This window comes from Onychomys torridus, chromosome 22 (genome assembly GCF_903995425.1).
Source record: "Onychomys torridus chromosome 22, mOncTor1.1, whole genome shotgun sequence".
Lineage (NCBI taxonomy): Eukaryota > Metazoa > Chordata > Mammalia > Rodentia > Cricetidae > Onychomys > Onychomys torridus.
Window position 1 is genome coordinate 42,274,202 of NC_050464.1, and position 15,797 is coordinate 42,289,998.

The 15,797-nt window shown below is 50.2% G+C and overlaps 1 protein-coding gene across 3 annotated transcripts in view; it reads right to left on the reverse strand.

Annotated features, from left to right (window-relative positions):
- Positions 1–10,458: 10,458 nt before the first annotated feature.
- Positions 10,459–15,797, reverse strand: part of Galnt9 (polypeptide N-acetylgalactosaminyltransferase 9) — a 73,771-nt gene continuing 68,432 nt past the window's right edge. For all 3 annotated transcript variants that reach the window (XM_036171969.1, XM_036171968.1, XM_036171970.1), the window contains 3 exons: positions 13,709–13,804; positions 12,491–12,658; positions 10,459–11,341 (listed from right to left, as the gene is read on the reverse strand). In XM_036171969.1, the coding sequence (XP_036027862.1) occupies positions 11,195–11,341; positions 12,491–12,658; positions 13,709–13,804 (411 nt within the window). In that variant the 3' untranslated portion in view covers positions 10,459–11,194. The remainder of the gene's footprint in view (positions 11,342–12,490; positions 12,659–13,708; positions 13,805–15,797) is intronic.

Below are 15,797 nucleotides of genomic sequence, written 5' to 3' on the forward strand. Positions count from 1 at the left end.
CTGATGGGTCCTGGGTGCTTTCTAGGGATCCTTCAGCCCAGTAGAGAATCCTGGACTTTACTCCACGAATAATTAATTTAAAACTCCTCCCATCCTCACCCTTTTGGACTTTTTCTTCAGGCAGGGTCTTGCTAGGTAGCCCAGACTTCAACCTCACTATGTAAACCAGTCTGGCTTCAAACTCATAGCAAGCCTCCTGCCTCAGCCTCCTGAGTGCTAGCAAGCTATCAATGCCAAGCTATTTTTTTTTTCCTGAGATAGGGTTTGCCTGTGTAATCCTGGATGTCCTGGAACTCTCTCTGTAGACCAGGTTGGCCTCGAACTCACAGAGATCCACCTGCCTCTGCCTCCTGAGTGCTGGGATTAAAGGCATGGGCTACCACTGCTTGGTGTAATTATTTCTTCCATATTTGGTTTAATTTAGGTTGTTTTTTGTGGGGGAGCGTTGGGGGTAGCATCTCATGTTCCAGGGCTGGCCTTGAACACACTATGTAGCAGAGAAGACTCTTGAACTTCTGAATCTCTCGCCCTATTAAATATACATTACCACATCCAGTGCTGAGGATTGGGCCTAGAGCTGCATGCTAGGAAAGCACTGTCCAGAACACCACCCTAGCCTAAGCAACTTCTCATTATAAAATGTCTTCTTACTGCAGAATAACCATGTAAGGTGTGATTCTAACATTAGAATGCCTAATGCAGTTGCTAATGATACTATCATGTAGTTATTAATTATAATGACAATCCTAATTGTGGGAAGAGGATAGATACCATCTCATTATTACACAAATCCCAGAAGCAAAAGGAAGTTGTGAGAAATCTCTGGGAAAGTCACAAGGGAGTCATACCCAAGGGGTTGGTGCCAAACCTTTCCCACGAATGCCTTATTTATGTTGTACAATCATTCTTTATGAATATTTTGAGCAAAACTTCAGGTAAGACTTGCATATACTAAATGTGTTTTAATTTTGCCTCAGCTTTTTGATTGTCCTCATTTTGAATGATTGGTACCACATAGAAGTACCTCTGCCATGTAGATCCCAGGGATTTAAACTCAGGCTATTGAATTTGGAGACAAATGCCTTACCTGCTCAGTCATATTGTAGGCCCCTGTGGTGGTTAATCTTGGTTGCCAGCTTGCCTACATCTGGAATCAACTAAAACCCAAACAGTTGAGCACACCTGTGGAAGGGAAGACCTCCCCCAAGACTGGGCCATGTTTTCTGGAAGGAAAGAAGGAAGCTCGTTGCTGGCTTGCCCTCACTCACACTGGCAAGCTCATCTATCCTGTTGCTGAGGAATTCCTTCACTCATTTTAGGGCCCACTTTCTTCAGGATCCCAGTGTAGACAGAAGACCAGCAGCTCTCTAGGAATTCTCTGGGATTCCAGCACCAGACTGAAGCTGCTAAAACAGTCTTGTGGACTGAACAACTACTGGATTCTTAGCTTTTCTGTTCAGAGACACCCACTGTTGGACTACCTGGATCACAGTCTATAAGCCACTCTAATAAATCTCCTTTAATATATACCTATTCTTACATAGATGGATAGCTATACATAAACTCTTTTGTTGTTTTTGAGACAGAGTCTCTCTGTGTAGCCCTGGATGTCCTGGAACTCACTCTGTAGACCAGGCTAGCCATGAACTCAGAGATCCACCTGCCTGTGCCTCCTGGATGCTGGGATTAAAGGCATGCACAACCACCTCCAGGCTAGATATATTAATTTTATCAGTTATGTTCCTTTAGAAAACACTAACAAAGCTATTTTCTGTTCTCCCTAAAGATGTGTGTGTGTGTGTGTGTGTGTGTGTGTGTGCATACTTGTGTGGAAGCCAAAGAACAATCTTGCATCATTCCTCAGGAGCCATTCACCTTGCTTTTTGAGACAGGCTCTTCCAGTGACCTGAAGCTTACTGGTTGTTTGGATAGCCAGTGAGCCTCAGGGTCCTCCTGTCTCCACTTCCCAGAGCTGGGATCACAAGTTTAAATTACCATTCTAGACAGTTTTTATTGCTGTGATGAAACACCATAGCCAAAAGCAAGTTGGGAAGCAAAGGGTTTATTTGCATACACTTCCATACCACACCTGAAGGAAGTCAGGACAGGAAGTCAGGACAGGAACTCAAACAGGGCAGGAACCTGGAGGCAGGAGCTGATGCAGAGGCCATGGAGGGTTGCTGCTTACTGGCTTGTTCCCCATGGCTTGCTCAGCCTGCTTTCTTTTCTTTCTTTTCTTTTTTTTTAAAAAGATTCATTCATTCATTCATTTATTATGTATACAGCATGTATGACTGCAGGCCAGAAGAGGGCACCAGATCTCATTACAGATGGTTGTGAGCCACCATGTGGTTGCTGGGAATTGAACTCAGGACCTCTGGAAGAGCAGTCAGTGCTCTTAACCTCTGAGCCATCTCTCCAGCCCCTGCTTTCTTATAGAACCCAGGGCCCCAGCCCAGGAATGGCCACATCCACCATGGGCTGGGCCCTCCCTTATCAATCACTAATCAAGACAATGTTCTACAGGCTTGCCTACAGCCCAGTCTTATGGAGGCATTTTCTCAACTGGGGTTCTGTCCTCTCAGATGGTCCTAGCCTGTGTCACATTGACATAAAATTAGCCAGCACATTAGCCTCTTGTCAACTTTACACACAACACTTTTCAAACATAACCTTTAGTTTTTTAATTCAGTCCCAAAATCTCAGATTAATATATGTAAAATAATGTAAAACATATTATTACAAACTTAGAAGTTCCACAGTTTTTACCAATTCAAACACTTTAAAAGCTTTGTCTCAGCCGGCACAGTGGTACACACTTTTAATCTCAGCACTCAGGAGACAGAGGCAAGTAGATGTCTCTGCCAGGGCTGTTACACAGAGAAACCATGTCTTGAAAAAAAGAAAAAAATATTCAAAGTCTCTTTTAAAATCCAAAATCTCTTTAAAAAATTCAAAGTCAACTGTGGGCTCCTATAAAACAAAAAATAAGTTAAATAACTTTCATACTTCAAGAGAAAAGAATAAGGGCACATTAACAATCCAAACAAGCAAAACCACATTTCAATAGTGTAAAGAATCCAATGTACAATATTTGGGATTTATTACACTCACGATCTTCCGGGTGCCTCCGAAGAGCTTGGGTTACTTCTCTAGTTCCATGGTCTGCAGCTCACACAGCCTGTCTTCTAAGCTCCGCTGGCTCCACTCCACACCGCTGCTGGTCTTGCCAGTCATCCATGGTACTGGCATCTCCAAAATGCTGAGGTCTTCTGAGCTTTCACCAACAGCTTCTCCTGGGCTCTCTTCAGGGACTCCAGCCCTGCACACAGTGCCAGGCCTCAGCTGCTCTCCATGATCCCTTCAGGTCTTCAAAGTCAGTAACACCTGGGGAACTCTTACGGGACCAAGTTCAGCTGCCAGCATGAGGTGCAACCTTGGCTGCCTCTGGAACACAGCTTCTGTGTGCTGACCCTGAGGGAAACCCTTCCCAGAAGACTTCATCTCAGGGATGCTAGGCTCTATTAATCACTGCTGATTCTTCAGCCCCAGATGAGCAGCATCCATTGTCCCAGCAAAGCAAAGGTTTCACTTTAGTGGTTCTGGTCTCCTGTTAATCACAGCCGATTCTTCAGCTCCAGCTGACCAGACACCACAGATGCTTCACACAAATGGCCCAGCGGAGTCTTTGCTTCCCTCTGAAACATCACGAGCCAGGCCTCCATCATCTGCCCTCAACGTTCTTATCTTCCAAGCTCCTCAGAACAGCTCACTGAGCTCTCCACACTCAGTGGCATTTCTAGTCCAAAGTTGCAAAGTCCTCCCAAAGCAGCATGGTCAGGTCTGTCACAGCAATACCAGGTAATACCCTGGTACCAACTTGTCTTAGTCAGGGTTTCTGTTTCTGTGGTGAAACACCATCATGACCAGGCACTTGGGGTGGAAAGGGTTTATTTGGCTTATACTTCCGTATCACTCACTGTCCATCACTGAAGGAAGTCAGGACAGGAACCCAAACAGGGCAGGAACCTGGAGGCAGGAGCTGATGCAGAGGCCATGGAGGGGTGCTGCTTACTGGCTTGCTCCCCATGGCTTGCTCAGCCTGCTTTCTTATAGAACCCAGGACCACCAGCCCAGGGATGGCCACATCCACAGTGGGCTGGGCCCTCCAATATCAATCACTAATCAAGACAATGTTCTACAGGCTTACCTACAGCCCAGTCTTATGGAGACATTTTTCTCAATTGGGATTCCCTCCTCTCAAATGACTCTAGCCTGTGTCGAGTCGACATAAATCAGCCAGCACAGCTATCATGCCTGACTTTATGTGATTTCGAGGCTCCAGTGCTGGCTGCGTATCAACTGAGCTGCCTCCTTAGCCTTGTGTTTTAGTTTTCTGTTGGTATAGTTTGAGACTCGTTTCCTTAACCCTGCAACCTGTTCTTCTCCCATCCTGAGTTCTTCTTCAGAACTCTACCCACACAAGTTCTCCAAGGGCATTTCTTCACTTCTGTGGGGTGTATTTTCTTCCCGCCTGGTTCTTCCTCTGTCTTTCATTGGCATCCCCCATCCTCACGCCTGACCTTGCTTCACTCCCTCTTTCTGCCATCTCTCCTCTCCTTTTAATTTTTTCTTTGCTGAAGAGGATTCAACTCACTGTGGTGGGACAATAAAGCCTGAAGTGAAATGTGCCCACCCCCACCACAGCTGTCCTAGCCCCTCGGCAGGACACTGCACACGTGGCCTCGGCTAGCAGTCCAGGTCACATCTGCTAGCTGAGGTACAAGCAACAAGGTCGGGGAGCAGTTAATGCAACTGTGCTCAAAGCTGCAAGTTGTCCAGCATCTTCCTGCTGCCTTGACCTGACTAGGGCAGGCCACCGGAGCTGCTTGGGGGCCACTGAGATGGCTGGCTTCAGTCCCCTAAACGCAGCGCCCTGGGTCCCGTGTGACCCCTCCCACCTGCCTCCCCTGAATTCTGTGTAAGCACGTGTGCAGAATGTGGCTGGTGTAGTTTGAGGGAGGTATGGGGCCTGGGAGCAGAGGGCTTCTCAGGCTGGGGATGGGTGGGAGGAGGCGCCAGGGTGCACAGCTGCCTTTCATACACCTGGCATTGTGCTGCCCTGACCCTGCCAAGCTTCAAAGGGAGCATTCTCAGTGTATGAAAATCCCTACTGCCAAAGTTATCACCTCCAAAAAGCTTTCTGCTAGGGAGAATTTGGTCAGTTTTTAGACAGAAGCATCATGCATCCAACATCACCACATCTTTGGGTTTTTATTAGGATTCATACTTTAGTTTTCTTCAAACCAATTATTATAATGTGCTAGGTGATGCTTTCTTCCCTGTCTTTTGTTCTCTGCAATACATGGTTTGGATTTGGTTGTCTTTGTCCTAATAAAGTACTAAGTTTGGGGGAAAAAATCCACTGAAGTGACTTTCCCTTATCTTATTTATGTGAGGACACTGTCTACATAGAGCAGACCTGCTATCATGTTATGGAACCGCCCCATGGAAGGCTGAGAGGAGAAAATGCCGTCCCACAGAACTGTGCCCTTTGAGGGGAGAAATGAACTGGACTTGGGAACTTGTCATTCAAAGCTGGTAAACATAGCCTGGCCAAGCCATGCCTCCATGAGGAATGTCAGCAGTCACAGCCGGCCAGCTCCACTCAGCCGCAGAAGAAAGATGGCCTGTCGATTTGTGTTAGCACAGATAAGCCATTTAATTTAATTCTAAAAATGACTATCGGGTGCTTAAAAGAGCAAGAAGAAATAACAAACAAGCCTTCTCCTGTTATTTTCCCCCAGGCAGTTAACTGAAGGACTTAGTGAGATTGTGAACTTAATTAACTCTGGCCATGTGGAAGCCGTCCTCAGCAGCATGAGGAGGCCGCACTCGGTGCAGGCACCAATGCCTAAGATGCCAGCTCCAGCAGCTTCTCTAGGGGTATTTGGGTCTTTGGAGAATCCTGCCTCAGGTACAGCCTGACATTGCATTCTTCCCAGCTCCAGTCTCGGGTTCCTGAGTTCTGGCTCTGCCTGCTGCTGTGAAACCCAAATGTACGGGTGTTAGTCCCCAACCTCAAGGCTTCTTGTGAGCCACGTACTTGGGAAGTGCCACCCTGTTTCTTTAAACTTGTAACTTGTGAGACTCTGTCTTCTGCCTGGAGAAACATAGCTTAGCTTTATCTGGGAGCTTCCTTCATGCAGTCCAGGGTCCAGTCTTCATTCACCAGGGAGCTGTCTGACTCCCAGAGCCAGGCAGTGACAATGCCCCCAGGCTGGCCCTCTGCAACTGTCAGCTTGAATAGGCGCTTTGTTATCTCACTAACTTCAAAACGATGCTTGGAGTTCCTTGCTGTCAGCAGGGATGGCACACCTTAGAGTCACTGTGAACACCACAGTAGTGGATATAAATGTTCTTGGGGACACACAGTGTTCCTGCAAGTCTGCGGCCACCAGAGGTCACACAATCATGGATGCTGGTCTTGTTTGTTTGAGACAGGGTTTCCCTGTGTAGCCTTAACTGTCCTGGAACTCACTATGTAAACCAGGTTGGCCTTGAACTCAGAGATCCACCTGCCTCTGCCTCCCAAGCTCTGGGATTAAAGGTGTGCATCACCACCACCCGGCTACAGCCCTCCTTTTGAGACGGAGTCTCACTAAATTGCCCAAGTTGGCCTTGAGCTTTCCACTATTGTGCCTCAGTCTCCTTGGAAGTCAGGGTACAGGCTTGGGACACCAGGCCCAGAGCATGAAGCCTCTCTGCTCAATTCACGGTACTCCTCGGTTCTTCTGTGGGGTCAGGAAAAGTTTCTGGGTTTGTTCCAAAAGGAGAACAGAAGCATGCTGTCTTCCCCATACTGTTCTCCAGCACCCCAGGATAGGACCTGACTTAGAAATAGGATCTTTTCAAATGTGATATGAATGAAGGTCAAATGGAACATGCTAGCTAGGGGCTGATGTCCTTATGATGGAGAGGACACGGCCCCAGGGAGACAGACAGACTCGGGATGATGGAGCCAGAGCCTGGAGTGCCACAAGCCCAGAGGGTCCATAACCTCTGGAAGTGGGAAGAGGATCCTGCTTGGGGCCGCCAGTGGTGCTCGGTCTTTCCCATCTCTGGCTGCTCTGGGAGACAGAACTGGGAAGACTCCCAGGGAGAACCCTTACAACATACTGCTGTTCTCCTCCGCTCTTGGTAAATACAACGCATCGGAATGTGATGCTGCCTAATAAAAATGTTCAACTTGCCAGGCAAGATTCTCTGATAGCTCAGACTGTGTTTAGGTTTGGGCCCCAGGGGAAGCAACCAGACTCAGGGTGTGCACAAGGGAATAGCAGTGGCAATTCCCACCTGGCATCCAGCACTTAGGTGGCACCCAGGTGGCATGCAGGCTTCCCAGGGGGAATCTCTTGGTGCCCATCTTCTGCCCCGAAATCTGTACCTGTACCACACCCTTCCTCTCCCACGGGAACCAGCTCAAGAGCCTCCATGCCTCCTTCCTGCACCGATATCCTAGGGCTGCCACAGAAAGGTCGACCCACTGTGGAATCAAAGCAAAGAATGTGGCCTCTCCCTATTCCAAAGGCTGAGAGCCTACTAAGGGATGGGAAGAGCTAGGCCGTGATGGTGCACGCCTTTAATCCCAGCACTCAGGAGGCAGAGGCAGGTAGATCTCTGTGAGTTCGAGGCCAGCCTGGTCTACAGAGTGAGTTCCAAGAGCCAGGACTGTTTCACAGAGAAACTCTGTCTTGAAGGCTACAAATAAGCTGTTTTCTGCCCAAACGACATGGATTCTTCTACACTGGCTGTGAAGCCAACTTATAATTGAATTAGTGAAAGAAACAGACTCATTCAGTCTTATTCAATTCTATTTGTTTGGTTATTACTATTTAAAACATGATTGTTGTCTGAGAGAGAGGGGGAGAGAGAGAGGAGGGGGAGGGAGCGAGGGAGAGGGAGGGAGAGAGAAACTATGTGAGGCAGCCAGGCAGGGTGGAAGGAACCCAGTTAGAGCCTGGAAACCTGTATCCCATGTTCCCTGTGACTGTGGCCAACCTGTACACAGTCACTCTCTTCCTCTGGGCCTCTGCTTAGCCAGCCATAAAATGTGGTCAGATGTTCTCAGTGCTACTTCAATGTATATAGAGAACTGAATCTCACAATGTCCTTTTTCTTCTCTTCCTCCTTTTTCCTCTCTCTTCTTGCTGCCCACAATGGTATTAGATGTTATTCTGAGCCCAAGATTTATAGTTGAAGAATCAACACACGTCACCATGAATTCAAGATTCGAAAGCTGGTCCCAGCACGGAACATCTCTTGGACCGACATGGTCTAGACAAGCAAGTCCATCCTGTTATAATTTTTTAAATGGTGGGAAGGAGTCACACCATTCAACAGGGCCCACATGGGAGGTTTATTGAGGGGAGGGGAGAGAAGGGGCAGAGAAGGGGGCAGAGACTGGTCCCTGGGGACAAGAGCAAAGGAAGAGAAAGAGACGGGAGGTGGGCAAGGCCCACCTTTTATAAGGAAACGTAGCGAATGTGCACAGGGGGTGGCTGTAACTGAGGATATATCCTGTCAGATCCCTAAGGGCAGGCCAGTAAGGATGCCTAAATGCTAACACATCCTGCTGGCCATGGGCAGTACTGACACCAGCAAAACCATAAAGTGCTAAGCTCTACAGCATACCCTCCCACACATTCTATCTCCATCTTTGGCTTGAACTGTCCCTGAGCATTCCTGGGCAGGTAGCTGTCGGAGAAGTATGTACCCATTTGTGAGTAGGTCAGGACTGTAAGACATGAGTGTATCTCACAAAGCAGGTGCTCTATTATGCCTTTGTCATAGCAGATGGAGAGCCTCAGCCCAGGGACATGGGGATGCCTTGGCCCCTGCCTCACACCCCACACCCTCCCAGCCAGGCCAGGGAGATGCTGAGGAAGACAGGTGTGGGGTTTGCCAAGGTTTGAGAATATATTTTGGTGAGATCCTATATGGCTATAGTGTGGTGACCTCACCTGACTACTAATTGGCCCAGTGGGTACACACCAAGACAGTTCCATGTCTATGAACCTGCAATGTTTGCTGTGTGAAGGTACAGGCTATGTTTAGCCTCTAACGATGCCAGTATCACCCCCTCACCAGGCAAACATCAGACCTGTAGACTTCTTCCTGTCCTCCTATGAGAACTCTGGGAAGATTTAGACCAGAAGGAGGTGTTCCTGTGGTTGCTGGGTAGTGAGGGTCCTCTGTTGAGAATGATAAAATGAAGCCCACAGCTTCTCACAGCTACAGGAGAGGAGGTACTCAGGGTGATGTGCTGAGGTCCCAGCTTTGGAAGGAGGACGGGCACATGTGTCTCTCTAGTAAGACAGCAGTGTGGTGCACCTCTGGAAATAGCTCTGACCTCTTCCTCCAAGAGGTCAGGAGCCTGGACTGTGGAACTGGGCTCGCAGCAGGTCAGTGGGAGGTGTCCTGCTGTTCTCTGGCCCTTGTAGCAGCTTCCTTCCTGAATCTGGTGTCCTGAGCAGGGGGAGGTAGTGACAGCTCCTTTCCTGGAAAGCATCATGCCAGGCCCATGGCCCCTCTAGAGTCTGACTGCTCCGCTAAAATAGGTGTGGATGGGGCTGTGACAGATGGGGGCTCTGCTGTATGGAAACCACTCTTTCCTGCTGACCCTACGGAAGGGCACAGGGAGCCAACGGTGGCCCATAGTTCTACCTCTGTGAAACCAGCAGAGGGCCTCTGTGTGGGATGAGCTAGCCGCTTTCAGCAGCCAGCAGGAAGTGGTGAGTTCTGATGTTTCCCGAGGGCTAAGGGGACAGCTAGTTTTCAGTCTACTTCCTCCTAGCAAGGAACAAGGTGCCCTCACTGCTCTTAGTCAGGAAGCATGGCTGCTAAGGCCAGTTTGGCAGCCCTGGAATGGCCAGGGTTTTAGGGTAGTAGCCAGAGCCAGAGCCTCACCGCAAGCACACTTACCTCCAGCTGCCTGGCCTGTGGTGACTGGCCAACGTCCATGGGTGCCAGTGACTTCAAATAGAATAAGATGAGCCACTGTGTCCTGAGGTCACTGTCTGTGAAGACATTGGCCATTTTCATACAACTCTCCTGTCTTCTATCTTAGAAACTCTGGCTTTCAGCTGCAAATGGAGCTGCCCAGTGATAGGACATATTTTCCAGCTCTGACCACCAGGGGTAATTAACAGAGGCAAACAACTCCCAAAGGCCAGTGCCTCCATGCCTATCTTCCTCCCTCGCCAACTGGGCAACAACATTGGGAGGCCAGCCCTCCTGGACTACAAGAGTGGACACATCCTAGCAAAGATGTCTGGAAGTGTTCCCTAAAGTTCAAGACATTAAGTGTTTGACTTTGCTAGCTGGGCAGCGTGGCGTCCACTCTGTGCTGCAGCTCATACCCTGTAGCCACAGATGATCTCAGACACTAGGTATGGCTGTGTGCCAATAAAACTTTATTTATAAAACAAGTGAGGGGCCGGAGGGGTCATTTGATGATGCCCACTACAGAAATGGCAGAACAAGAGACTCACTTTCCAGGCTGAGACCCATGCCCCACGACTGCCAAGCTGGTCCTCAGGAAGAAAGGTGATGAGGTGTTGTTCACTGGGTCTGTCTATCCATGTGATCTCTCCCATTGCTTTGTTACCAGAGCACAAGGGGCCACCCTCTGAGTTTGCCTTAGATTATGGCGAGGTTGAGCGGGTGAGCGAGGGCAGCTGGGCCGGGAGGCCTGAACCTGCTAGGAGGACAGGGTGCTTGGCGTGAGGTGCACCTGTCCTCAGCACTGAATAGCTGAGTTTCTTTCCGTGTGGGTTATGTACAGGGACTTAGCACATGCGTGGAGGCTGTCCTCACAGTCAGTTGGGGAACACTGTAGAAAAGGCACGTGATTTGGCATGGGTGTGCGCTGTCCTCAGATGTCCTCCCTCAGGCAGAGCTGCCTGTACCAGGAAAGTCTGGTTCCTACTGCAGACTGAAGCTGCTGCTCCCAGGCCTCCTTTGCGGTCCCGGGTGACAGGGCCCAGCCCTGAGGTGTGCAGGGCCCACGTTGCTCTGGGTCTGTGGGGTTGGGCGAGAAGTTTCCATCCTGGCTCCAGTCCAGGATCTTCTGAGTGCTGGAATACTCAAGAGTCCAAGGGCCTGAGTGTGCGGAGGTGGGGTGGGGCAGTGGTCAGGGCCTGGTGTGTTTGATCCAGTTTCGGATCATCCACTTCTGCCCCGAGCAGCGCTGCACCACCAACCGCAGCCCAAAGTTGGCATCTTTAGACATCTCTACCTCCAGACACCGGCCCGTGTCTCGGCTCACAATGGGGCCACTCTGTAGGACAGGAGAAACGGAGTCAGCATGGGAGTCCAGGATGCACTCCCGGTAAGGGCTGATCCAAGCCCCACTCTGGTTCTTGCACTAACACCACGGAGACCTAGGTACCTGCCTCCTCGAATTACGTGCATTTCCCCCCTCCTTTTTCAGCTGGGCTAGCAGCTCTGTTCAATTCCCTGGGTTTCAAAGAGGTTCCAAGAACATATCTAAGGCCTCCAAGACTGTCCTTTTCCTAGGTGCTCTTTGGTCCTCTTAATTATTTGGTATCTCTGTGGTTCCCAAAATTCATGGGTCCCGGCTCAAGCCTGGTGTCTTCGGAGCCATCTCTAGCATGTTCTTCCACACTGGCCCTCCCTGTCCACCGGGCCAGCCTCCCGAGAACCTTAGCCCCTCAGTGGCTTAGCAACCATCAGTGGCAACTCGTTCCTAAAGCCAGAGCAGCTGGAGCCCACCTCTTCCCACAAACTGCCCAGAGTGACGGAACAATTCCCAAGGATCCCCTGTGTGGGAACCCTGGAGGCTAGGGGCCAGGAGAAGATCAGAGGATGGGTGATCCATAGAGGCTGGTGCTGAGTGGATCGGGGTGTGCAAGAAGGGATGATAAGGGGCCTGGACCTGGATCAGGGCCCAGAGACCCAGAGGAACGGGGCTTGAGGGGGCAGCAGGGCAATGGTCAGCTTCAGAGCCCCGAGAAGCTCTAGTGGTCAGGGCTAGCCTCACGCCCTCCTCTGCCTGAGTCCAGTGGAACAGGCGAGGCTGGGCCTCTCTCTTCCCATGTGCCTCAAGTCCAGCGTTCTGTGCCACAGGACATGAGGTGATCAATCTTGACTATCAACCTGATGTGATTGAGAAGTGCATGGGTGGTAAAGCATACCTGTGGGTGTGTCTAGGAGGGTGCTTGCAGAGAGGTAACTAGACAAGGGCATCTAGCACACACCCCATGGTCTGGGGGTCCAGATGGAATAACAGATGGAAAGGAGGAAGCCAGCTGGTATAGGCTCCCTCCCTTCCCTGCTTCATGATCTTAGCTGCCCTGTTCTGCTGCTATGGTGAACCCCACGAAACCATGAGCAAAAGTCTTTCCCTTCAGCTGTCCCTACAGCCATGAAGTCTGACTTCACAGGGTTGTTAGCCCCATCCACTGACCTGGGTGAAGTCCCACAGCCTCTGTGTGGGCCTGGCTACATCCTCACACTTCTTCAGGGTGGGCATGCGTCCCCGGCCATCATCTACCAGACACTTGGAGTCTGGCAGAAAGGCGGTAGAGCCCAGGGGGCCCAGCTGCAGGAGACCATCAGCACTGTAGCGCACCAGCTGGGAAGACAGTGGGAGTGGTGAACGGAAATGAGGTTCAAGCTCAAGGTACCCTATCCTGTCTACACCCAGGCTTTCATCAACACCCAGGCCCATACCTTTCCTCTCTAGAAGGAGAACTTAGCGCTGCTGTGGCCTTATCAGGAGCTCAGATCCCACTAGCACACATTCACTCATCCTGGACTGGGTGCCAGCCGGGGCTGAGCCACAAGTGTTAATGAGGCTGGAGAGGCAGCATTTAGAACTCCACCGATATCCCCCTTTGCCCTCAGCCAGAGGCCACTGTGCTGAAAACCCACTGGGAGAGGTCAGTCCAGAAAGCTTAACTTGCCCAGAAGCCACTACAGTGGGTGGCATGGAGGACAGCAGTCTCCCACTCACTGGGCCACTGTGTCAAAGCAGGCACCAGGCAGCCTGAGACACTGGCTCTCTCTGCCCCTGTTGGAGGCAGCAAAGCCATGGGTTCACAGAGCTCCCGGTCCACCCAGATGGGTGTTTATGAATGAGGCTCAGGCTCAGAGAAGATAGGTCTCCCGAGCTCAGCACTTGCTGGGGAGATGTCATTATCGACAGCATAGAATGGAATTCACTTGCAGCTGGGAGCAGCCACCTAGAGGGACCAACAACCCCAGCCCTGAGCTGCATGAGGCACTTAGTCTAGCAATCCTTTCTCTGAGCGATCCAGGCTCACAACCACAAGGCAGGGCTCACCTAACAAGAACGGAGTGGAAAATACAACTTTCTCCCTCCATCATGTCTAGACCAGGTGACTCTTCACCATGATGGCCATTAATCCACAAGACCGCCTGAGAAAACACACACTGCCTCTGTCCCATTTACCTGACGAGTAAACCAAGGCATGGGGACAGTTCATGTCTTGCCAAGGCCCATTTGACCCAAAGGGCTTGTTTTTGACTTAGTGGTACCAGCTGCCTTCAGAGTCCCAAACTGCTCCAGTCTCTTCTGAACTTGTCCCCAACATCACAGGGACCCTCCGTGACCCGTCCCATGCCCACCCTTCCTTTACTATGAAGTCTAGATGCTGCCTACCTGTGAGGACATGCCATGGCAGGGGTAGAGGATGGCCCGGTCATCGTCTTCTGCCCCCTGGTCCAAGCAATAACCACTGGCTTTGCTGTTTCTCACCTAGATCCAGAAGCAACAGAAACTGCAGGTCACTGAGGAGGGTCCCGGGCCCTGAGGGAAAGCGTCCAGGAACTCTCCCACCCTGTCTTCCACTAAGGAGCAGAGGTGACCACTTTGTAGCTGTCTGTGGGCTGCTTGCAATGAGAAAGGTATGACATTTACGTCCAACATTCCTCCCTGGGCAGGAGGTATGGTGTGTGAGGGTGCCTGGGGAGGAGGCAACTCTAGGTGGTCTGGGAAGAGACGGCTGTGCTCGTCACATAGGCGTGTTCTGAGAGTGTGTGGAGAGTCAGCAGGTCCCCAGCAGGTGAGGCTGGATTTGGTCACTAGAATGGCTTATGTTACTAGCTTGGGGACATCCCTGGGCTGGCGTCTCCTCCTGTGCAGATGCAGAGACTATTCTGCCTCTAATACACTTTGGCCAAGGACTGCAGTCTAAGTGGCTGTGTGAGCTCAGGAGACAGGTTCCCCTGAAGCATACACTTGGAACGCTCACTCCAGTCCCCAGCTGGTGGAGGGGTGACAGGACCAACAGCCAGCTGATCTCTATGTGACAAGCACAGGGCACCCACTCTGCAGCCCCCAGGAACAGTGGTGACCTCACACTCTGACCCAGGAGAGTTATGTTCTGTTTCATTCCACTGGGTTGCAGGCTGTGGAGTTTGCAAGAAGTCAATCACAGAGCACAGTCCCTAAAAGGACTCATGGACCTGACCCTAGGACAGGAGAAGTCCGAGGGTCACAGCATCTAGAGTTGGGTACGGATCCCACAGTGAGCAGAAGTAGGAAGAACACCACAGGAAGACAGAATGGTTGCTTCCCTCCCCACCTGCACTTCCGGGAAAGCTCCATGGCCAGTGTCTGCACCTGACCAAGGGGTGATGAAACTCCAGGGTTGATGGGTCTACAAGGACTGACCACCAGGCCCCTCAACCCTACCCTGGGTGCTGTCCCAGGGCAGTATGTCTACCATCTCCCTGCAGGGAAGCTGGACTGTCCTCATGCAGTTGAGAAGCTGGGACAGGAGGGAGATACTGTCTGTGGGGATGCCCTCCCCTCTGCCTGCCTGTTCTGTGCTGGGACACCTATATCCAGACCTGGGCCAAGGTAGGAACACAGTGCCTTCTCCAGCTTTGGAGAGGGCTCTGTGTGCAGCTGTGCACTCTAGAACTCAGGGTGACACATGGGTCTTGGTACAGCTGGTGTGCCAGCACTCAAGTACACCTTTCTGCATATGCTTATAATGCATGCACTGTGGTGTGCACAAATGTGTGCACTTCCATGCTTGATGGAAGCTTGTGCACATGGGTGAAAGTGTTTAACACAGTGACAGTGTGCACTTGTGTGTGTGCACCTGTATATGCATGCAAGTGAACGAGCACATACATAAGCTCATGTATTCACACATGTATGAATGCACATTCCTGTGTAATAATACATTCAAGCACCTTGATATGAATGCATGTGAAGATATACACAGATGTGTGCAGATGTGTGAATACGTGTGATGGGCATGTGAATTTATGCATTTGTCAGTATGTGTGTGATTGCATGTCTACATACACATGTGTAAGTGCGTGGATGTCTGTTTATACATGTGTGTGTGTATACACAGGCCTATCTATTTGGGTATATTTCTTTTTTAAAAAAATACGTATTTTTGCCAGACACAATGCTGCACACCTTTAATCCCAGCAGGAGGATCTCTGTGAGTTTGATACCAGTATGGTCTATATTGAAATGTCTACAGAGAAGCCAGACACTCTGTCTCAAAAAAAAAAAACAAAAAACAAACAACAAAACAAAACAAACAAACAAACAAACAAAAAACAAAAAAACCCACCTAATTAATTACTTAGCATTTATTTTGTGTATGGCTGCATACTTATCATGGTGTGCATGTGACCACCCTGAGTACCTCCTCTCCTGTAGCTGTGAGAAGCTGTGGGCTTCATTTTATCATTCTCAACAGAGGACCCTCACTACCCAGCAA